Raw genomic sequence first — 24,606 nt, 5'->3', positions numbered from 1 at the left:
CATGTTCTCTGGGGTTTCAAGCGGTAGAAGCGATCCTGATCGCTTCCAGCCACTTTTATGGTATTGCAGTGATGACTCGATATTTAGGCATCCTGCAATACCATTTTTTTTACACACTGATGCAGAGAGAGCCACTCTGTGGCCCTCTTTGCACCAGTAACAATGGTGCCAATCGTTGGTGGGTGGGAGCATTAGCAGGGAGGCGGGTGGGCTGCCCATCGCTACCCGGCATCCGGTGCCTGTATGTGCAATATGCCGTTTTTTGTTAAAAAAAAAAAAAAAAGCCGACAGCTGCCAGTACCCAAAATGGCAGAAAATAGGTAGCAGGGGGAGGGTTAGAGAGCCGTTTGGTGGGGGATTAGGGATGTTGGGGACTAAGGGGGGTCCATCACAGCTGAATAAATATATATTTATTTTATTTTTTAAAAAGCCTTTTATTTTAGTACTGGTGGGGACTTAAGTTCTGCCAGTACTTAAGATGGTGGGGACAATTGTGGGGTGGGGGAGAGAAGAGAGCTGTTTGGGAGGGATGTGTCAGATGGGAGGCTGATCTCTACACTAAAGCTAAAATTAACCCTACAAGCTACCTAATTAACCCCTTCACTGCTGGGCATAATACACGTGTGGTGCACAGCGGCATTTAGCGGCCTTCTAATTACCAAAAAGCAACGCCAAAGGGGGATTCAAGAGAAGCATTTACAACTATTGTGCCATAATTGCACAAGCTGTTTGTAAATAATTTCAGTGAGAAACCTAAAGTTTGTGAAAAAGTTAATTTTTTCTTATTTGATCGCCTTTGGCGGTGAAATGGTGGCATGAAATATACCAAAATGGGCCTAGATCAATACTTTGGGATGTTATATATATATATATATATATATATATATATATATATATATATATATATACACATACATATATATATATATATACACATACATACATACATGTCAAGGTTTATTCAGGGATTCCTGACAAATATCAGTGTTCCAATGAAACTAGCGCTTATTTTGAAAAAATAAAATGGTTTGGAAATAGCAAAGTGCTACTTGTATTTATTGCCCTATAACTTGCAAAAAAATGCAAAGAACATGTAAACATTGGGTATTTCTAAACTCAGGACAAAATTTACAAACTATTTAGCATGGGTGTTTTTTGGTGGTTGTAGATATGCAACAGATTTTGGGGGTCAAAGTTAGAAAAAGTGTTTTTTTCCATTTTTTCCTTATATTTTATATTTTTTTTTATAGCAAATTATAAGATATGATGAAAATATTGGTATCTTTAGAAAATCCATTTAATGGCGAGAAAAACTGTATATAATATGTGTGGGTACAGTAAATTAGTAAGAGGAAAATTACAGCTAAACACAAACACTGCAGAAATGTAAAAATAGCCCTGGTCCCAGACGGTCAACAAATGGAAAAGTGGTCTGGTCATGAAGGGGTTAAATAAATAATTAAACAAATAAATAAAAGAGTAAATACATAAATATTAATGAAATAAATAATAATTAACTAAAAATAAAAATAATAATAAAACAAACTCCTCCTTGGTTTTTCAGAGTGTTTGTGTCTCACAAATGCAGATGTTCCTGCATGAGGAATACAAAGCAGACACTGCACCTTATTGCGGCACTCCTTCAGCAAACCCTCAACAAACTTCCAATTTGTCTGCGCAATGACAGAGGGCGACAGGTTTGAGAGCTTGGGCTGCCGAATGGTACTTCCCAAATTTCTTGCTTCTTGAATGTATTTCTGAGGAAGAAAGAAACCTTCAATATTTCAACTGCACTAAATAATAAACGCATAACACTAAAATGACCCTGAACTGCACACGTTATAAACAAAAGTAGTTAAAAATAAATATCTAAATAAAATAAAGTAATAATCTATCTAAATCATTAAAGTATCATTTTGACTTCCACGTCCCTTTAAAAAGAGGACATGAATTTTTTTTTTTTTCATGATTCAGATAGAACACAATTTTAACAAAGTTTCCAATTTACCTCTATTGTCAAATTTGACTCATTCTCTTTGCATCCTTTGCTGAAGAAGCAGCAATGCACTACTGGGAGCTAGCTGAACACATCTGTAAGCCAATGACAAGAAGCATATATGTGCAACCATTAATCAGCAGCTAGCTCCCAGTAATGCATTGCCGCTCCTGAGTCTACCTAGGTATGCTTTTCAACAAAAAGATACAAAGAAAACAAAGCAAATGTAATAGAAGTAAATTGGAAAGTAATTTCAAATTGTATGTTCTATCTGAATCATGAAAGGAAAAAAATGGATTTCATGTCCCTTTAAGCTTTTAAACGTTGAAAGTAGCTTTAATAATTCTATTTTTAGATGCATTTGCTGTTACTATGAATTGATACTGTGTGTGATTTTGGTAATCTAATCATCATGAGACATGGGCACTGTATGAATAAACACGGTATACACACAGAGACCTGCAGTGACTGCTGTGAATAGAGGGTTTTTTAAAAATAATTACAGTTCTTGTTAGTATTTTTTACCAAAATACTGTTTTTTTAATACATATTAGTAAAGAGGCAAACGTTACAACAAGCACACACATATATAAGCAGTTTTTACTATAAGCAAGACCATATTTAGTGTACAATAAGTGAATTTGGCTATGTTAAAGGGACATGGAAATAAAATATACACATTTACAGAATGCAGAATTAAACATTTACTTGCACAAAACTTACAAATATAGACATACCTTTTTATGCAGCACTGATATGTATTCCCATTAAGTTCTTTTTTTGTTTTTTTTTTTAATTAGCTTATTTCATTGATTTATCTATTTATTTAAGAGAGAAGGCTGGAATGCCATAATAAAAATTATGGAGTGCATAATAAAAAGACAAGGCAATGGCACTTTGAATTTTAAATGAGCACTAGCAGTTTTCTGACAAATTTTAAAATGGACTTCAATAAGTTGGCCCCTGTATCATATGACAATCATCAGCCAATCACAGACAAACGAACACACTGAATTCTTGCACATGATCAGTAGGAGCTGGTGCCTCAGAAAGTGTGTTTATAAAAAGACAGCGCACAATTTAATAATGGAAATAAATTGTCTGTTAAAACTGAATTCTGTATCTAAATCCTGAAACTTTATTTTTACTTTAGTGTCTCTATAAGTTTAATGTTAGTGCATGTACAGATCTCCTCTAAGTCTTTATGAAGTTACAACTGAGATGGAGATGCTCTATATATGAAATATAAAGACCTCCTCCAGATGTGCAGATTTATACAAACTTCAAATATGTAATTAATCAACTTGCTTTTTGATAACTGAACAACCTGCCAAATAACTCTACCCCATTAAAACAGGTTACGCCTTATGGGATTTGGACAAATCAGATTTGTTCCCATAAGATGTACGGCATTGTGAAAAACTGCACTCTTAAAATATTTCAAAGATTATTTTAAACCTTTCTGCATGAAAATGTTCACGTTAATTATTACCCTATTTAACCCCTTGTACATACCAGGCACATCTTGGATAGAATTTTAACAGAATGATTAGATGGGTAGTGAAATTGTTTCCATGATACAAACAAGTTAAATTGAAGATCTGCCAAAGTACAATCCAATTGCTGTTACGGATACGTTTTTTGTAGCCATGCATCAAAAGAACGAAAAGCATGCGAATGAGAGGAAAATAAAGATGAACAGAAAGTTATGGAACATGCTTACATATAAGCTAGGTACTGATATTTTATTTTAAACAAAATGTCCTTAATTAAAGGGACATGACATCAAAATTATTTTTCATTCACGATTCAGATAGAGATTAAAATTTTAAACAGCTTTCCAATTCTATTTACTTTACTTCTTTCACTTTCTGAGTCTACCTAGGTATGTATTTCAACAAAGGATACCAAGAGAACAAAGGTATGTACAAAGGTATGTATTTCAACAAAGGATACCAAGAGAACAAAGTATATTAAATAATAGAAGTAAACTGGAAAGATGTTTAACATTGCATGCTCTGTCTGAATCATGAAAGTTTCATTTTGACTTTACTGGCACACTTATTGGGACGACAGAGTGAGTAATTATTTTACATATAGTAAGATAACATTTCATATGATCGACGATGAAAATACGCATGCATAGACGCCATGGGTAGATTGTCATCTGCAGGAAATCTCAGGTCCTACCTCTCTCTGGTCATTATCAAGCCTAAGGTGCTCAGAGTGCTGTTTCTGTTTATCTTTTTTCCTCCATTGAGCTGGTGCATTTCTTTTTGTCCATCTGTATAAAAAGAAAAAACAAAATGTATGCTTACCTGATAAATGTATTTATTTCCGGGCATGGCGAGTCCACAAAACATTCTAATTACTAGTGGGATATTCACTCCTGGCCAGCAGGAGGAGGCAAAGAGCACCCCAGCAGAGCTGTTAAGTATCACTTCCCTTACCCATAACCCCCAGTCATTCGGCCAAAGGGAAACAGAAAAAGAAGATAACACAAGGGTATAGAGGTGCCTGAGGACTAGACAAAAAAAAAACTGTCTTAATTTGAATAAGGGCGGGTCGTGGACTCTCTATGCCCGGAAATAAATTTAGTTTTCTTTCCTATGGCATGGAGAGTCCACTAAACATTCTAATTACTAATGGGAACCAATACCCAAGCTAGAGGACACAGAATGAATAGTGAGAGAGAACAAGACAGGCGAACCTAAACTGAAGGCACCACCTCTTGAAGAAGCTTTCTCCCAAAAGAAGCCTCAGCTGAGGCAAAAGTATCAAATTTGTAGAATTTGGAAAAAATATGTATAGAGGACCATGTTGTCGCCTTACAGATTTGCTCCACAGAAGCTTAGTTTTTGTAAGCCCATTAAGATGAAACAGTTCTAGTGGAATGAGCCGTAATTCTCTCAGGAGGCTGCTGTCCAGCTGTCTCATAAGCTAAACGGATAACACTCCTCAACCAGAGAGAAAGAGTGGTAGAAGTGGCCTTCTGAACTCTACACTTACCAGAGAAAACAACAAACAGGGCAGAAGTCTGCCGAAAATCTTGCTTTGAAGGTAAAATTTAAGAGCAGGCACAACATCAAAGTTATGCAAAAGACGTTCCTTCTGGGAAGAAGGGTTAGGACAAAAAGAAGGAACAACAATTTCCTGCCATATTGCCATCTGGCACTACCTTAGGGAGAAACCCCACCTTAGTATGAAGGACCACCTTATCAGCATGAAAAATAAGGTAAGGGGAACTACACTGCAGAGCCGAAAGTTCGGAAACTCTGTGAGCAGAAGAAACAAAACCTTCCAAGATAGTAATTTAATATTAACAGAATGCATCAGCTCAAGCGGAGCCTGATGCAAAACTCTTAGAACAAGGTTAAGACTCCAAGGAGGAGTAACAGTTTTAAACACAGTCCAGGTTCTGACCAAGGCCTGAACAAAAAAGACTGCCTGCTTAGAAAATCTGCCAACCAGTTGTCCACCCCTGGTATGTGGATAGCAGAGAGATGGCAATTGTGAGATTCCGCCCACTGGAGAATGCGAGACACCACTTTCATTGCCAAGGAACTCAGAGTTCCTTACTGGTGATTGATGTAGGCCACGAGGTGATGTTGTCCAAATGAAATCTGATAAAATCGGACCAAAGCTAGTTGAGGCCAAGCTATTAAAGCATAAAAAATTGCTCTCAATTCCAAGATGTTTATTGGAAGAGACAGCTCCTCTGGAGTCCACAGACCCTGTGTCTTTAAGAAACCTCAAACTGCTCCCCAGCTGGCATCCATGGTCACAATCACCCAGGAAGGCCTCAGGAAACATGTGCCCAGAGACAGATGGTCCTGTGAAACTCACCATGAGAGTGAGACTCTTGTTGGGGAATCCAAATGTATCTTCTGCAAGAGATCTGAGTGGTCCCTGTTCCATTGACTGAGCATGCATAGTTGCAGAGGTCTCAGATGGAACTGAGCAAAAGGAATGATGTCTATGGAGACGACCATCAGTTCAATCACCTCCATGCATTAAACCACAGATGGACGAATAGAAGACTGGAGAGAAAGGCAAGAAACATGAAGCTTGGATTTTTTGATGTCCGTCAGAAAAATCTTCATGGACAGGGAATTTATGATTGTTCCCAAGAAACGCACCCTTGTACCTGGAACAAGGGAACTCTTTCCCAGATTCACTTTCCACCCGTGGGAACGTAGAATAGACAACAACATCTCAGAATGAGATCTTGCTAGAGGAAAAGATGACACTTGAACTAGAATGTCGTCTAGATAAGACGCCACAGCAATACCCTGGGACCTCACCACTGCCAGAAGAGCCCCCAGAAATTTCGTAAAAATTCTAGGAGCTGTAGCAAGGCCAAAAGGAAGGGCAACAAACTAGAAATGTTTGTCCTGGAAGGCAAACCTTAGATACTGGTAATGATCCCTAAGAATAGGAACATGAAGATACGCGTCCTTCAGATATATGGTCATCATGAACTGACCCTTTTAGACCAAAGGAAGAACATATGGTCTCCATCTTGAAGGAAGGAACCCTGAGGAATTGATTGAGACACTTTAGGTCCAAAATGGGACGAAAAGTGCCCTCATTCGTGGGAACTACAAATAGATTTGAATAGAATCCAAGACCCTGTTCCTCTAGAGGAACTGGAATAATCACTCCCAGGGATGATAGGCCTTCTTAAACTGCGTAAAGGACCTTTCTCTTTATCTGGTTCGCAGATAACCTTGACAGGTTGAACCTGCCCCTGGGAGGACAAGATTTGAATCCTATTTTGTAACCATGGGATACTACATTTATGGCCCAAGGATCTGGAACATCGCATATCCAAGCCTGCTGAAAAAAAGAAAGCCTGCCCCCCCCCCCACACTTGATCCACTACAGGATCGGAGGTGGCCCTTTCATGTTTTTTTTTTATAATAAACGGAAGGCTTCTTAGCTAGCTTCCCCCTATTTCTGAATGGACCTCCAAGAAGACTTGGATTGATCTGACTTGGAAGAGGAAGACTTGGGTCCCTTAAAGTTACAAAAGGAACGCAAATTAGAATTCTGGTGACCCTTAGGTCTATTCTTTTTATCCTGAGGTAGGTAAGAACCCTTTACACCTGTAATGTCAAAAATAATTTCTGCAGAGATAAAAGCTTGGACTTGGATGTAACATCTGCAGACCAAGGTTTTAACCAGAGAACTCTGCTAAAACAGTAAAACCAGAAATCTTAGCACCCAACCTAAGAACTTGCATGTTGGCATCACAAATAAAGTCATTGGCTAGCTTGAGAGCCTTGATTCTGTCTTGGATCTCCTCTATAGTAGTCTCTTCTAGGATAAGATTAGATGAGTCATCACACCAATAAGATGTTGCCCCAGCAACTGTAGCAATACTAGTAACAGGTTGCCACTGTAATCCATGAGGAATGTACATCTTCTTTAAAAAAGCCTGAAGCTTCTTATCCATGGGATCCTTGAAAGAACAACTATCCTCAATAGGAGTAATAGTTCTCTTAGCCAGAGTAGAGATAGCGCCCTCTACCTAACTTGGGCACCGTGCGCCACTAATAGCATTAGCAACAGGAAACATCTTTTTAAAAACAGGGGACGGGGAGTTATAATATCTGCCATACGGTCTGGAACTGGAAATACTTCCACAGATGAGGGTACATCATATACCCTATTAAGCTTACTAGACCTCTTTGGATTCTTCGGAACAGATGCGTCAGATTCTTCCAAAGTAGCAAGAACCTCCTTCAAAAGAACTCAAAGGTGTTCTAACTTAAATCTGAAATTAATCTCCTCTGAATCTGCAGAACTGGTCTCTACAGTATCAGAATCTGACAATTCCCCCTCAGATGCCACTGAAGCATTATCCTCATCAGATAATTGAGATAAACTGACTAACACAGCCTTAGTGGAGTCAGCCTTAATAACATCAATATGTTTAGATTTCCTCTAATGCTTACCAGAAACCTTTGGAAAAGCTGATAAAGCTGCAGAAACGGCAGAAGTAATTTGTGCAGCGAAATCCCCAGGTAAAAAACACCCCTAGGAGGTTGAAAGGAACCGCAGGGCACTGCATGTGAAGCTTGAGGGGAAATCTGAGGCGTAGCTAGGATAACACTTTCCTGAGAGACAGGAGGCTCAGGGAGAGACATCTTATCTTTAAACTTTTATTTAGACATGAAGAGCAAAACTGTACAGGAGAAATTATCTTAGCCTCCAAACACAATAGGCATTTTTCAAATGAATCAACTTCAGTATTATTGTCCATAATGGGTATCAGTTCGTAACAATTAACAAAAAAAAAATTAAATGCCAAATTAATATATGAAGCAATAAAACATAAATAAGCACTTAAAACCCTCAGCTCTGCTGATGTCTTACCCCTCCAGAAGTTCCTACCCTACTAGCACAGAAAACTGGACACACCCGGTAGCAAAATACACCTCCTTGTTACCGGAACAGCCCAAATCCACTTGCCACTGTAGATAGAAGAAAATGCAGCCTCCACACTCGCCGCAGCAAACTCTGATCTGAACAGAGAAGCCGAAAACCGGAAGTGAAAAACTTTTTGTGTTTTTAAATTGCGCCAAACAAAAACGGCGCAAAAACCAACAGCAGCACAGCAAATGTGATTGGGCCAATAAGATGAGCTGAAAAAGTGATTGCAACAAGTAAGAAGTAAAACAAACACTTCATACACTCCATCTCTGAACCCCAATAAAATATTATGCCTCTTTACACATAAAAGCAGTGCCCCTAAAACAGATTCAAATACTTTCCACAAGGGATTTAACCCCTATAGCACCGGTACCTTCAAACCTAGAAGGGAAAGCACCTGTGGATCCTGCTCTGTCAGGCAGGAGCTGTTTTCTGAGGTGTGGCAGCTTCACCATATCTACCAATGACCCATAGAAAAGAAAGAACAGAGTAACCAACTCTGGCTCTCTATAATAGGGGTAGCAATAATGTTAGAAGTTTAAGCAAAGAACACCTTGCCATCTTCTAACTGCTAATAGCTACCATTACTCTTACTAAAGAGATTGACAGACACAGCCTAGCCCCAATCCTTGCTTGCAGGGAAAAGTAAAAGGATTAAAATCTTCAGATACCATCTTCGCCATCCTCCCGTGATCAAGGCAAAGAGAATGACTGGGGGTTATGGGTAAGGGAAGTGATACTTAACAGCTCTGCTGGGGTGCTCTTTGCCTCCTCCTGCTGGCCAGGAGTGAATATCCCACTAGTAATTAGAATGTTTTGTGGACTCTCCATGCCATAGGAAATAAATAAATGTAAACTCTTATCAAATTAAAGGGAAGCATTTAAAGATCTTGATTTTCTTTTGCCTGAAAATATTTGAAGTATGTTTAAATTAAAATTCTAAATAATACATCAGTAGTCTTTTCATTTCACAATATGAAAAGCACTGTATGGTCATTATACGAAGGAAATGGAGGGAGAGAGGGTTGGAAAGTGCCCAAGCCAATGATTTCTATAGCAAATATTTACACGTTAAAAAAGTAACTTTCCACCTTGTAAAGGTTTTTACGGTCTGATTTAGAGCCTAACTATACTAGTAAACTAGTCCTGAGAGAGGGAGGGGTAAAGAGAGAACGGGGAGGAGGAAGAGGAAGAAAGAGAGACTGGTGGCAGAGACAGCGGGATTGGGAGAGGAAGAGAGAGACTGGGGGCAGAGAGAGCAGAATTGGGAGAGGAAGAATGAGAGAGACTGGGGGCAGAGAGAGCGGGATTGGGAGAGGAAGCTAGAGAGACTGGGGGAAGAGAGAGCGGGATTGGGAGAGGAAGAATGAGACTGAGGGCAGAGAATTCGGGATTGGGAGAGAAAGAATGAGAGACTGGGGGTAGAGAGCGGGATTGGGAGAGGAAGATAGAGAGAGACTGGGGGCAGATAGAGCAGGATTGGGAGAGGAAGATAGAGAGACTGGGGGGAGAGAGAGTGGGATTGGGAGAGGAAGAGAGATAGATTGGGGGGCCGAGAGAGTGGGATTGGGAGAGGAAGAAAGACTGGGGGCAGAGAGAGCGGGATTGGGAGAGGAAGATAGAGAGAGCGGGAGAGAGATAGAGAGATAGAGAGATAGAGAGAGAGAGAGAGAGAGAGAGAGAGAGACTGGGGGCAGAGAGAGCAGGATTGGGAGAGGAAGCTAGAGAGAGACTGGGGGCAGAGAGAGCAGGATTGGGAGAGGAATCTAGAGAGAGACTGGGGGCCGAGAGAGCAGGATTGGGAGAGGAATCTAGAGAGAGACTGGGGGCAGAGAGAGCAGGATTGGGAGAAGAAGCTATAGAGAGACTGGGGGCAGAGAGAGCGGGATTGGGAGAAGAAGAAAGAGAGACTGGGGCAGAGAGAGCGGGATTGAGAGAGAGAGAGAGAGAGAGAGAGAGAGAGAGAGAGCAGGATTGGGAGAGGAAGCTAGAGAGAGACTGGGGGCAGAGAGAGCAGGATTGGGAGAAGAAGCTATAGAGAGACTGGGGGCAGAGAGAGCGGGAATGAGAGAAGAAGCTATAGAGAGACTGGGGGCAGAGAGAGCGGGATTGGGAGAAGAAGAAAGAGAGACTGGGGCAGAGAGAGCGGGATTGAGAGAGAGAGTGAGAGAGAGAGAGAGTGAGAGAGAGAGAGAGAGAGAGAGAGAGAGAGACTGGGGGCAGAGAGAGCAGGATTGGGAGAGGAAGCTAGACAGAGACTGGGGGCAGAGAGAGCGGGATTGGGAGAGGAAGCTAGAGTGAGACTGGGGGCAGAGAGAGAGCAGGATTGGGAGAATAAGCTATAGAGAGACTGGGGGCAGAGAGAGCGGGATTGGGAGAGGAAGAAAGAGACTCAGGGCAGAGAGAGTGGGATTGGGAGAGGAAGAGAGAGAGACTGGGGGCAGAGAGAGCGGGAATGGGAGAGGAAAAAAGAGAGACTGGGGCAGAGAGAGCGGGATTGAGAGAGGAAGAATGAGAGCGAAAAGACAAGAAAATTGAGAACGAGCGAGAGAAAAACATGAAAGAAGACAAGCAAATATAAGTGAATGTATGAACAGGAGAAATAAAAATGTGAGAAGGAGGAGGGGAAAAACAAGGAAGGAAAAGACAGAAATAAGATGCTATTAAACGAGGAAGCATTTGAGCACAAAGCATTACAGACTGACAATGGAGGCAGTTCAGATTTATAGTCTCACTTGTTGGTAACTGGACCGTTGGAAAGAACATCAGACTGGAGTTTGGGAAAGAATCCAGGTTCATATTTTCCCTGTCCAATCTTCATATCCAACAAATGCGGGTGGATAGCGGTGTGATCTATTTTTGCTAGTCGCTGCTCTATTGATTTTACTGCAAAATGCACAAAAGAAAAACATTAGCCACATTATACACTGCTTCAATGCTTAAAGGGACATAACAGGATATGCTGTAATGGACAAGGGACTATAATTATTGCACTGTTGCTTGTACAGAGCCCTGTTCTAACCCAAAAAAGGTTAAACACATTGTTCAAGTCAGCTCTGGAGTAGAAATGCACAGAATTCGGAGCATTTGCTAATGGAAAATGTATGCCTTGACTTTCTACCTTCCTCCATTAAAGGAGAAAAGCTTTTCGCTGGTAAATACTACTAGGTGAGCCAAAATAGCAAAGTTTATTTATTGATTAATTCTTGTAGTACTTGATCTTTTAATTTTATAGAAATATTAAATACATTTTCATCTCAAGATTACCATAGGGACGATTGTTAGGCAAACAGCAAGGGTTCCTACGCAGGAAAAAGGAACTCGGCTAAGAAGGGTAAAAAAAAGAAAAAGCTGGATAGAAACTTGAAGGGTGTTGGTTACACAGTGATCTGTGATAAGGATATGTTGAAACAGAACTACCAATGAGATGGGTTCCTCTGTGTTTCAGACCAGCAGGCAGGTCTCCATGATCACTTTAAATCCCATCTTCTCAATGCTCCCAAATCACCATCACCTGACTTATTTAATGACTAAATCACCCTAATTCTGGGCTAAGAATATTTCTAAATACAAAATGCTCCCAGAGCATTGTGTTTCCATGAGACTGACAGCTTGTAGCTTCTCCCAAGCAACTTAAAGGGATAGTATAGTCAAAATTAAACTTTTATTATTCAGATAGAGGATGCAATTTTAAGCAATTTTCTAATTTACTCCTATTATCAATTTTTCTTCGCTCTCTTGATATCTTTATTTTAAAAAGCTGGAATGTAAGTTTAGAAGCCAGCCCATTTTTGTTTCAGCATCTGGATAGCGCTTGCTGATTAGTGTCTAAATGTAGCCATCCAATCAGCAAGCGATATCCAGGTACTGAACCACAAATGGGCTGGCTCCTAGACATACTTTCCATTTTTTTAAATAAAGATACCAAGAGAACAAAGAAAAATTGATAATAGGAGTAAATTAGAAAGTTGCTTAAAATTGCATGCTCTTCTGAATCATGGACGTTTATTTTTGACTAGACTATCCCTTTAAAGATCTGCTCTTATAAATGAGAATCCAACAAATGTGAAAACAGGAATTATTCATTAAAAAAAGAACCCCTGGTTTAGAACACAGTAAGACTTCAATACAAAGTGCCTTAATCCTTACCTGCTTCCTCAATAGTAGTGCATTTCTGGTACATAGATGTGCGCAATGTAGGCGTTCTAACATTTAACAGTCTAATTTTGTCAACTCTCGAATCAAAGACACGTAAGATGGGATCTTTGTCGTCATCATCGTGGTACATAATTTTATTGTCAATGAACGAGGCAAACATTTGGGTTTCCAGGAATCGTGATAGAAATGGAAGATAAGGTTCTGGTTGATCTGATAAAAATGAAGCCTAGAAATAACACAAACAATGTTAAGATCTCAGAAATATTAGTGGCATTTAATATACAGCTACAAATTAGAGAAATTTAAAACTTCTAATTCAAAAGGACAGTAAAGTCAAAACTAAACAAATGTAATGGACAGAGCAAGACATTTTAACTAACTTTCTAATGAACTTCTGTTATTAGGTTTGCCTAGCTATCTAGGTATCCTTTGTTAACCCCTTAACGACCAAGGACGTACGCCATACGTCCTCAAAAAAAAATACAGTTAATGACCGAGGACGTGTGGCGTACGTCCTTGGTCTGGAAAGCAGCTGGAAGCGATCCTGCTCGTTTCCAGCTGCTTTCCGGTTATTGCAGTGATGCCTCGATATTGAGGCATCCTGCAATAACCCCCCTTGGCATCCGATGCAGAGAGAGAAACTCTGTGGCCCTCTCTGCACCGGACATCGGTGGCCGCTATCGTTGGTGGGTGGGAGCCAGTCTGGGAGGCGGGTGGGCGGACATCGATGGGCCGAGGGGGGCGGGATCGGGGGCGGGCTTGCGCGCGCGTGTACGGGGCGGGGGCGGGAGGGAACCGCTACACTGCAGAAAAAAAGTTGATAAAATTGAAAAAAAAATTATTTACAAATTGTATCTAAGCATCTAAGGGATCTGGAAGGGGTGGGGGGTTAGCTACACTACAGAAAAGGGAAATTAAAAAAAAAAAAAATTTTTTTTTTTTTTTACTAAACTGGGTACTGGCAGACAGCTGCCAGTACCCAAGATGGCGCCATTAAGGCAGAGGGATAGAGAGCTGTTTGGTGGGGGATCAGTGAGGTTGGGGGCTAAGGGGGATCCTACACAGCAGCATATGTAAATATGCTATAAAAAAAAGCCCAAATATAGCTTTTATTTTAGTACTGGCAGAGTTTCTGCCAGTAATTAAGATGGTGGGGACAATTGTGGGGTGGGGGAGGGAAGAGAGCTCTTTGGGAGGGATCAGGGGGTCTGATGTTTCAGGTGGGAGGCTGAGCTCTATACTAAAGCTAAAATAAACCCTGCAAGCCCCCTACAAGCTACATAATTAACCCCTTCACTGCTGGGCATAATACACGTGTGATGCGCAGAGGCATTTAACGGCCTTCTAATTACCAAAAAGCAACACCAAAGCCATATATGTCTGCTATTTCTGAACAAAGGGGATCCCAGAGAAGCATTTACAACCATTTAAGCCATGATTGCACAAGCTGTTTGTAAATAATTTCAGTGAGAAACCAAAAGTTTGTGAAAAAATTAGTGAAAATGTGAACGATTTAATCGCATTTGGCGGTGAAATGGTGGCATGAAATATACCAAAATGGGCCTAGATGAATACTTTGGGATGTCTACTAAAAAAAATATATACATGTCAATGGATATTCAGAGATTCCTGAAAGATATTAGTGTTCTAATGTAACTAGCGCTAATTTTGAAAAATAATGGCTTGGAAATAGCAAAGTGCTACTTGTATTTATGGCCCTATAACTTACAAAAAAAGCAAAGAAGATGTAAAAATTGGGTATTTCTAAACTCAGGACAAAATTTAGAAACTATTTAGCATGGGTGTTTTTTGGTGTTTGTAGATGTGTAACAGATTTTGGGGGTCAAAGTTAGAAAAAGTGTGGGTTTTTTTCCATTTTTTCCTCATATTTTATCATTCTTTTTATAGTAAATTATAAGATATGATGAAAATAATGGTATCTTTAGAAAGTCCATTTAATGGCGAGAAAAACGGTATATAATATGTGTGGGTACAGTAAATGAGTAAGAGGAAAATTACAGCTAAACACAAACACCACAAAAATGTAAAAATAGCCTTGGTCCCAAACGGACAGAAAATGGAAAAGTGCTGTGGTCATTAAGGGGTTAAAGAGTAGTCTTAGGTAAGCTTAGGAGCATGCATGCAACTTCAGCTATCTGTCAGCAGTGATTGCAATAATGTTTATAGCAATGTAATATATAGTTACAAACATCACTGCCCCAGAGTACTAAAGACACAATCCCTACTTAGGTTTACTCTTCAAAATGTTGTTGGTTGGGTTGTGTTGAGAATGCTAAAGCCACATGCACACTCCTTAGTTCTCATCAGCCTACCTAGGTTTTCCCAGAAACAAGGGAAGAAAGCAAATTTGATAATATAAATAAAATGGAAAGTAGTTTAAAATTGCATGCTTGATCTGAATCAAGAACGTTTCATTTTAACTTTACTGTCCCTTTAATATGCATCTCAGACTTCTCAGACTCCTAAAACGTGATTATCACCTCAAACGAGTCTACTGAAACACAATTCTAAGGGATTGATCTGACAATCCTATTAAACAACCTGTGGTTATTTAACGCAAGACCCTATAACATGCTTGCAAGCACACACATGCATTTAGTAACAGCGCCCTGATGTTTTAAAGGATATGCACCAGATCCTTAGTGTGGGCTGTGGGACAATCCCCACTGAACTGCCTGTTCGAAGCACATCCACACATGGCCGGCGGCAGAAAAATTTAGTTTTAGTTTTCTGCAAGATTTTTTAATTTTTTTTATTGAAAATGTTTCGGCGAGTCATTTTTGAAAAAAATGTACACAGTGCAGCCACAGCACAGCACTGTTTGAAGAGATCAGTCTGATATTGAGCAGTCCTGCAGAGCACAAGCATTAAACATTCCTGCATGTGTCCAGTTCTTATTGCAGACATGCAGCATTTTCTGCAATGATATCTCAGGTCACTGCATGTTCTGAGTATGACTGAAAAACATTTAATCCAAAAAAATGTTTAGATTTGATGTTTATGAAAATTAGTAACAATTAGAGGTTGACTATTCATTTGAATTTCTGTGATACACTAAATCCATAGTTAGATAAGCAAAGGCCATTGCGGAAGGTTCCGTACACCACACAAATTCTTCTCAAGCTAATCATAACTAAAGGCTGAACACCTAAAGGCACTAAAGGCTGAATACCTAAAGGCTGAATTAAGCAGCCACAGCTGGTTGGTCCATTCACTGCCCATATGCACCTTAAAGTGCTTCACTTCACTTACTTTGTCAAAGTTTTGCATCTGCTCCCTGTTGGTGAACCAGGACTCTTTATCTTGACTTGGCTGAATCACAAACACTTCGTAGTCGGCAAACATTTGTGTAAAACGGTTTGCAAAGACTTCACGGACTTGAATGTTTAACTGGTGAATACGGAGCTCCTCTTCATCACACTGAGACTTTCCATCTTTTCTGGCGCTGCTATCCTCCTTCACCTCCACCTGCTATAAGAGAGAGGGGCTCAGAAAATTACATTATCGCAACAATGTCCCTTTCTAACTATGCGGCCCCTAAGCAAGACGTGGCTGATAAGCCAATGAGTTTCTGCATACCCAAGTACCCACCAATAACTGGCTGTGTGCTGCCTAGGATCTATACTCTGCTGCAGCTCTCAAGTATGACTTGAGCTACGTATTTAACCTATTTGCAGGACTTTGTGTGTTTAACCTATTTAGCTATGTTTAACATCTCTGCAGGGGTTGAACATGTGGAGTTATAAAAACATAAATTATGCTTACCTGATAATTTCATTTTCTTCTGAAGGGAAGAGTCCACAGCTGCATTCATCACACAAAGACAACTCAGCCAAAGGCTTAAATACCTCCCCCACTTCCCTCATCCCCCAGTCATTCTGCCAAGGGAACAAGTAATAGTAAAAGAAATATCAGGGTGAAAAACGGTGCCAGAAGAACAAAAAATTACAGCCGTCTCATAGATAAAAACACGGGCGGGAGCTATGGACTTTTCCCTTCAGAAGAAAATGAAATTATCAGGTAAGCATAATTTATGTTTCTTTCATGTAATTAGCAAGAGTCCATGAGCTAGTGACGTATGGGATATACATTCCTACCAGGAGGGGCAAAGTTTCCCAAACCTTAAAATGCCTATAAATACACCCCTCACCACACCCACAATTCAGTTTTACAAACTTTGCCTCCGATGGAGGTGGTGAAGTAAGTTTGTGCTAGATTCTACGTTGATATGCGCTCCGCAGCAAGTTGGAGCCCGGTTTTCCTCTCAGCGTGCAGTGAATGTCAGAGGGATGTGAGGAGAGTATTGCCTATTTGAATGCAGTGATCTCCTTCTAAGGGGTCTATTTCATAGGTTCTCTGTTATCGGTCGTAGACATTCATCTCTTACCTCCCTTTTCAGATCGACGATATACTCTTATATATACCATTACCTCTGCTGATTCTCGTTTCAGTACTGGTTTGGCTATCTGCTATATGTAGATGAGTGTCCTGGGGTAAGTAAGTCTTATTTTCTGTGACACTCCTAGCTATGGTTGGGCACTTTGTTTATAAAGTTCTAAATATATGTATTCAAACATTTATTTGCCTTGACTCAGAATGTTCAACTTTCCTTATTTTTCAGACAGTCAGTTTCATATTTGGGATAATGCATTTTAATTTAACATTTTTTACCTTAAAATTTGACTTTTTCCCTGTGGGCTGTTAGGCTCGCGGGGGCTGAAAATGCTTCATTTTATTGCGTCATTCTTGGCGCGGACTTTTTTGGCGCAAAAATTCTATTTCCGTTTCCGGCGTCATACGTGTCGCCGGAAGTTGCGTCATTCTTTGACGTTATTTTGCGCCAAAAATGTCGGCGTTCCGGATGTGGCGTCATTTTTGGCGCCAAAAAGCATTTAGGCGCCAAATAATGTGGGCGTCTTATTTGGCGCGAAAAAATATGGGCGTCACTTTTGTCTCCACATTATTTAAAGGGACATGAAACCCAAATTTTTTCTTTCATGATTTAGAAAGAGCATACAATTATAAACAACTTTCTAATTTACTTCTATTATCTAATTTGCTTCATTCTCTTGATATTCTTTGCTGAAAAGCATATCTAGATATGCTTAGTAGCTACTGATTGGTAGTTGCGCATAGATGCCTCCTGTGATTGGTTCACCATGTGCATTGCTATTTCTTCATTAAAGTATATCTAAAGAATGAAGCAAATTAGGTAATAGAAGTAAATTGGAATGTTGTTTAAAATTGTATTCTCTATCTGAATCATGAAAGAAAATGTTTGGGTATAGTGTCCCTTTAAGTCTCATTTTTTATTGCTTCTGGTTGCTAGAAGCTTGTTCTTTGGCATTTTTTCCCATTCCTGAAACTGTCATTTAAGGAATTTGATCAATTTTGCTTTATATGTTGTTTTTTTCTTTTACATATTGCAAGATGTTCCACGTTGCAACTGAGTCAGAAGATACTTCAGGAAAATCACTGCACAATGCTGGAGCTACCAAGCTAAGTGTATCTGCTATAAACTTTTGGTGTCTGTTTCTCCAGCTGTTATTTGTATTGCATGTCATGTCAAACTTATTAATGCAGATAAAATTTCCTTTAGTACTGTTACATTACCTGTTGCTGTTCCGTCAACATCTAATTTTCAGAGTGTTCCTGATAACATAAGAGATTTTATTTTTTAAATCCATTAAGAAGGCTATGTCTGTTATTTCTCCTTCTAGTATACATAAAAGTCTTTTAAAACTTCTCTTTTTTTCAGATGAATTTTTAAATGAACATCATCATTCTGATACTGATAATGGTTCTTCTGGTTCTGAGGTTTCTGTCTCAGAGGTTGATGCTGATAAATCTTTGTATTTGTTCAAGATGGAATTTATTCGTTCTTTACTTAAAGAAGTGTTATTTGCATTAGAAATAGAGGATTCTGGTCCTCTTGATACTAAATGTAAACGTTTAAATAAGGTTTTTAAATCTCCTGTAGTTATTCCAGAAGTGTTTTATCTCCCTGATGCTATTTCTGAAGTAATTTCCAGGGAATGGAATAATTTGGGTAATTTATTTACTCCTTCTAGACGTTTAAGCAAATTATATCCTGTGCCATCTGACAGATTAGAGTTTTTTGGGACAAAAATCCCTAAGGTTATGGGGCTGTCTCTACTCCTGCTAATGTACTACTATTCCTACGGCAGATAGTACTTCATTTAAGGATCCTTTAGATAGGAAAATTGATTCCTTTCTAGGAAAAGCTTACTTATGTTCAGGTAATTTTCTTAGACCTGCTATATTTTTAGCGGATGTTGCTGCAGCTTCAACTTTTTGGTTAGAAGCTTTAGCGCAACAAGTAACAGATCATAATTTTATAGCATTATTTTTATTCTATAACATGCTAATAATTTTATTGGTGATACCATCTTTTGATATCATTAGAGTTGATGTCAGGTATATGTCTCTAGCTATTTTAGCTAGAATAGCTTTATGGATTAAACTTGGAATGCTGACATGTCTTCTAAGTCAACTTTGCTTTCCCTTTCTTTCCAGGGTAAATAATCATTTTCGTTCCTTTCCTCACAAGGAACAAAAGCCTGATCCTTCATCCTCAGGAGCGGTATCAGTTTGGAAACTATTTCCAGTTTGGAATATATCCAAGCCTTATAGAAACCTATAGCCAGCTCCTAAGTACCTATGAAGGTGCGGCCCTTATTCCAGCTCAGCTGGTATGGGGCAGATTACGTTTTCTTCAAAGAAATTTGGATCAATTCCGTTCTTAATCTCTGGTTTCAGAAACATTGTTTCAGAAAGGTACAGAATTGGCTTCAAGTTAAGGCCTCCTGCTAAGAGATTCTTTTCTTTCCCGTGTCCCAGTTAACACAGCAAAGGCTCAGCATTTCTGAAATGTGTTTCAGATCTAGAGTTGGCTGGAGTATTTATGCCAGTTCCAGTTCTGGAACAGGGGCTGGGGTCTTATTTTATCTCTTCATTGTACCAAAGAAGGTCAATTCCTTCAGACCAGTTCCGGATCTATCATTATTGAATCATTATGTTAGGATACCAACATTCAAGATGGTTACTGTAGGACTATCCTGCCTTTTGTTTAGCAAGGGCATTATATGTCTACAATAGATTTACAGGATGTGTATCTGCATATTCCGATTCATCCAGATCACTTTTAGTGTCTGAGATTCTCTTTTTAGACAAGCATTACCAGTTTTGTGGCTCTACCGTTTGGCTTAGCCTCAGTTCCAAGAATTTTTTTCAAAGGTTCTCGGTGCCCTTCTTTCTGTAATCAGAGAATAGGGTTTTGGTATTTCCTTATTTGGACGATATCTTGGTATTTGCTCAGTCTTCTCATTTTCGAAGAATCTCATACGAATCGACTTGTGTTGTTTCTTCAAGTTCATGGTTGGAGGATCAATTTACCAATCAGTTCATTGATTCCTCAGACAAGGGTAACCTTTTTAGGTTTCTAGATAAATTCAGTGTCTATGACTCTGTCCTTGTCAGACAAGAGAAGTTTAACATTGATATCAGCTTGTCAAAACCTTCAGTCACAATCATTCCCTTTGGTAGCCTTATGCATGGAAATGTTGGGTCTTAGGACTGCCGCATCAGATGCGATCTCCTTTTCTCGTTTTCACATGCGACCTCTTCAGCTCTGTATGCTGAACCAATGGTGCAGGGATTACTCAAAGATATCTCAATTAATATCTTTAAACCGATTTTACAACACTCTCTGACATGGTGGACAGATCACCATCGTTTAGTTCAGGGGGCTTCTTTGTTCTTCCGACCTGGACTATAATCTCAACAGATGCAAGTCTTACAGGTTGGGGAGCTGTGTGGGGGTATCTGACGGCACAAGGGGTTTGGGAATCTCAGGAGGTGAGATTTCCGATCAATATTTTGGAACTCCGTGCAATTTTCAGAGCTCTTCAGTCTTGGCCTCTTCTGAAGAGAGAGTTGTTCATTTGTTTTCAGATAGACAATGTCACAACTGTGGCATACCTCAATCATCAAGGAGGGACTCACAGTCCTCTGGCTATGAAAGAAGTATCTCGAATTTTGGTTTGGGCGGAATCCAGCTCCTGTCTAATCTCTGCGGTTCATATCCCAGGTATGGACAATTGGAAAGCGGATTATCTCAGTCGTCAAACGTTGCATCCGGGCGAATGGTCTCTTCACCCAGAGGTATTTCTTCAGATTGTTCAAATGTAGGAACTTCCAGAAATAGATCTGATGGCTTCTCATCTAAACAAGAAACTTCCCAGGTATCTGTCCAGATCCCGGGATCCTCAGGCGGAGGCAGTGGATGCATTATCACTTCCTTGGAAGTATCATCCTCCCTATATCTTTCCGCCTCTAGTTCTTCTTCCAAGAGTAACCTCCAAGATTCTGAAGGAATGCTCGTTTGTTCTGCTGGTAGCTCCGGCATGGCCTTACAGGTTTTGGTATGCGGATCTTGTCCGGATGGCCTCTTGCCAACCGTGGACTCTTCCGTTAAGACCAGACTTTTTGTCTCAAGGTCCTTTTTTTCCATCAGGATCTGAAATCCTTAAATTTAAAGGTATGGCGATTGAACGCTTGATTCTTGGTCAAAGAGGTTTCTCTGACTCTGTGATTAATACTATGTTACAGGCTCGTACATCTGTATCCAGAGAGATATATTATAGAGTCTGGAAGACTTATATTTCTTGGTGTCTTTCTCATCATTTTTCTTGGCATTCTTTTAGAATACCGAGAATATTACAGTATTCTTCAGGATGGTTTAGATAAGGGTTTGTCCGCAAGTTCCTTGAAAGGTCAAATCTCTGCTCTTTCTGTTCTTTTTCACAGAAAGATTGCTATTCTTCCTGATATTCATTGTTTTGTACAAGCTTTGGTTCGTATAAAGCCTGTCATTAAGTCAATTTCTCCTCCTTGGAGTTTGAATTTGGTTCTGGGGGCTCTTCAAGCTCCTCCATTTGAACCTATGCATTCATTGGATATTAAATTACTTTCTTGGAAAGTTTTTTGTTCCTTTTGGCCATCTCTTCTGCCAGAAGAGTTTCTGAATTATCTGCTCTTTCTTGTGAGTCTCCTTTTCTGATTTTTCATCAGGATAAGGCGGTGTTGCGAACTTCTTTTGAATTTTTACCTAAAGTTGTGAATTCCAACAACATTAGTAGAGAAATTGTGGTTCCTTCATTATGTCCTAATCCTAAGAATTCTAAGGAGAAATCGTTGCATTCTTTGGATGTTGTTAGAGCTTTGAAATATTATGTTGAAGCTACGAAATCTTTTCGTAAGACTTCTAGTCTATTTGTTATTTTTTCCGGTTCTAGAAAAGGCCAGAAAGTTTCTGCCATTTCTTTGGCATCTTGGTTGAAATCTTTAATTCATCTTGCCTATGTTGAGTCGGGTAAAACTCCGCCTCAGAGAATTACAGCTCATTCTACTAGGTCAGTTTCTACTTCCTGGGCGTTTAGGAATGAAGCTTCGGTTGACCAGATCTGCAAAGCAGCGACTTGGTCCTCTTTGCATACTTTTACTAAATTCTACCATTTTGATGTATTTTCTTCTTCTGAAGCAGTTTTTGGTAGAAAAGTACTTCAGGCAGCGGTTTCAGTTTGAATCTTCTGCTTATGTTTTTCATTAAACTTTATTTTGGGTGTGGATTATTTTCAGCAGGAATTGGCTGTCTTTATTTTATCCCTCCCTCTCTAGTGACTCTTGTGTGGAAAGATCCACTTCTTGGGTAGTCATTATCCCATACGTCACTAGCTCATGGACTCTTGCTAATTACATGAAAGAAAACATAATTTATGTAAGAACTTACCTGATAAATTCATTTCTTTCATATTAGCAAGAGTCCATGAGGCCCGCCCTTTTTTTGTGGTGGTTATGATTTTGTATAAAGCACAATTATTCCAATTCCTTATTTTATATGCTTTCGCACTTTTTTCTTATCACCCCACTTCTTGGCTATTCGTTAAACTGAATTGTGGGTGTGGTGAGGGGTGTATTTATAGGCATTTTAAGGTTTGGGAAACTTTGCCCCTCCTGGTAGGAATGTATATCCCATACGTCACTAGCTCATGGACTCTTGCTAATATGAAAGAAATGAATTTATCAGGTAAGTTCTTACATAAATTATGTTTTTTCTTCTTAAAAGGGAAGAGTCCACAGCTGCATTCATCACTTTTGTGAAAAAGATACCCAAACTAGAGGACACTGAATGCAAACAACGGGTGGGTACAAAAGGCAGCCTCTTCGAAAGGCACCACAGCCTGATTACTCGACATCCTAAAAAAGTATAAACAACACGGGTGAAAACTCGAAGCCCAGTTAACTGCACATCAGTTACACCGCCGGCAAAGCCGAACTAAAAACCACTCAGTCCCAGAGTCCTTCAAACGCAAACAATCTCTGAGGAGTCAGCACTGCGGATCACTACTCCCATGATGGTACCTAGCCAAGACAAGGACCACCAAAAAGGAGTACAGATTCTCATGAAAAATCCAAAGGATCATTCCACTCTGCAAAACATAGAACAACCCATGGTTGTCGTACAATAGCAACGCTCAGGGAGACGAACTCCCTAAAAACACAAGGACCGAAGAAAAAGAGATCCATACACAGGGAAACATGTCCCCAAAAAGGACTCGAGGAACACCCTCATATCCCTGACCCTGTACCATACCCTAAGGTACTGCAGGAAAAATCATGAGTTCCCCTTTGCATTATATTAGATCTAGACCTGCAAGCTAGACAGCAGAGACAACAGAAATAGGATAACTATCCCAGCAGCTAGTAAAGAGTTCTCCAAAAATAACATCAACCAACTGAACAGGAACTCCCACTGACCAGCTTCCAGGTAGAAAGCTGACTCACCATTGCTAAACCCAAACACAGAAAGGCATTTCAAAGCTTGCTAACACCCAGTCAAAGTGCAATTAGCTGTAGCTGGTTACACCCTCAAAGTGCAATAGCTGTAGCCGGTTTCAATTGCAAACCTTCCAAGGGCACACAGTCCTCCGAATATCGGGCTCCAAGGAGTGCCCACTCCCAGCACCGGACGCCAGTGGAAAAGAGAAGGACATCCAAAGGAGAGAACCAACCCTAAAAAAAACTGTCAACCCTGCATAGAGTAACCGACCCCCAATCTTCCCTCTAGGATAATGGTCCCTGCTAAAAGGTTAGTCAAAGACCAAAGACAAGAGTCCCAGACTTCCGGAAGAGAAAGGAAAGGTCAACGAAGGAACAAAGCCCCCGGTTAGACCGCTGACTGTTACTACAAACGGTATGCTACCATGAGTCAGGATAGACATTGTGCTTGGGTACGAAACCCCCTACAAAGCTGTCTTTTCTAAAAACAAGGAATACTTCCCAAGGGAAGAAGGCCATCAGACCCTCAGCATTCATATATCAGAATCCAACATATAACAGGAACCCCGTAGGGATCAAACCCTCAGCCTTCCGCTGCAGGAACGGAGGAACCAGTCACTACATCGCAACTCCCCTTCCAGGATTCTGAAATGCAAGAAGGGGAAAAATCCTTACAAGGCAAGAGACTAAAGGACCCAAAGGTCGCTCCAAATACTAAGGTAACTCCGAACCCGTGGAACCCAACCCCCTCTCTAGAAGAGAAGCGAACAACGGAAAACCACCCTGCCATTGAGGTGAGACCCCTCGGCCATATCGCCAACCCAGGTGAAGATACCTGGAGTCTACAGAAACAGCGTAAATGCGCCAGAAGACAAGTAAGGAACCGTCAGAAGGACCTAAAGCATAAGACACAGATAGGCATCTCCCACAGAGCACAGCCCCTATGGAGAGAGGGCCGCGGGACCACAAACATCTAGTGTGAGATCGAACCGTCCACACCCATCCAAGTAAAGACACGGACCTAGGTCAGGGTCCTCGAAAAGGAATTGATCGAAGATCCAACTTTCAGAGGAACCCTAAGCTGCCTCCAACAAAGAGGAGCGCACCTCTAAAGTCCATAGACTTGACGATCT

At 40.2% G+C, this 24,606-nt stretch overlaps 1 protein-coding gene across 3 annotated transcripts in view; it reads right to left on the bottom strand.

Annotated features, from left to right (window-relative positions):
* Positions 1–24,606, bottom strand: part of DENND5A (DENN domain containing 5A) — a 223,097-nt gene that overhangs the window by 121,654 nt on the left and 76,837 nt on the right. For all 3 annotated transcript variants that reach the window (XM_053720600.1, XM_053720599.1, XM_053720601.1), the window contains 5 exons: positions 15,866–16,084; positions 12,584–12,818; positions 11,170–11,320; positions 4,187–4,280; positions 1,626–1,757 (listed from right to left, as the gene is read on the bottom strand). In XM_053720600.1, coding sequence (XP_053576575.1) covers positions 1,626–1,757; positions 4,187–4,280; positions 11,170–11,320; positions 12,584–12,818; positions 15,866–16,084 — 831 coding nt within the window. The remainder of the gene's footprint in view (positions 1–1,625; positions 1,758–4,186; positions 4,281–11,169; positions 11,321–12,583; positions 12,819–15,865; positions 16,085–24,606) is intronic.

Source organism: Bombina bombina, chromosome 7, assembly GCF_027579735.1.
Source record: "Bombina bombina isolate aBomBom1 chromosome 7, aBomBom1.pri, whole genome shotgun sequence".
In the NCBI taxonomy this organism is placed as follows: domain Eukaryota; kingdom Metazoa; phylum Chordata; class Amphibia; order Anura; family Bombinatoridae; genus Bombina; species Bombina bombina.
Note: the sequence above shows the minus strand (reverse complement) of the source record. Positions and strands in the feature narration are given on the sequence as shown.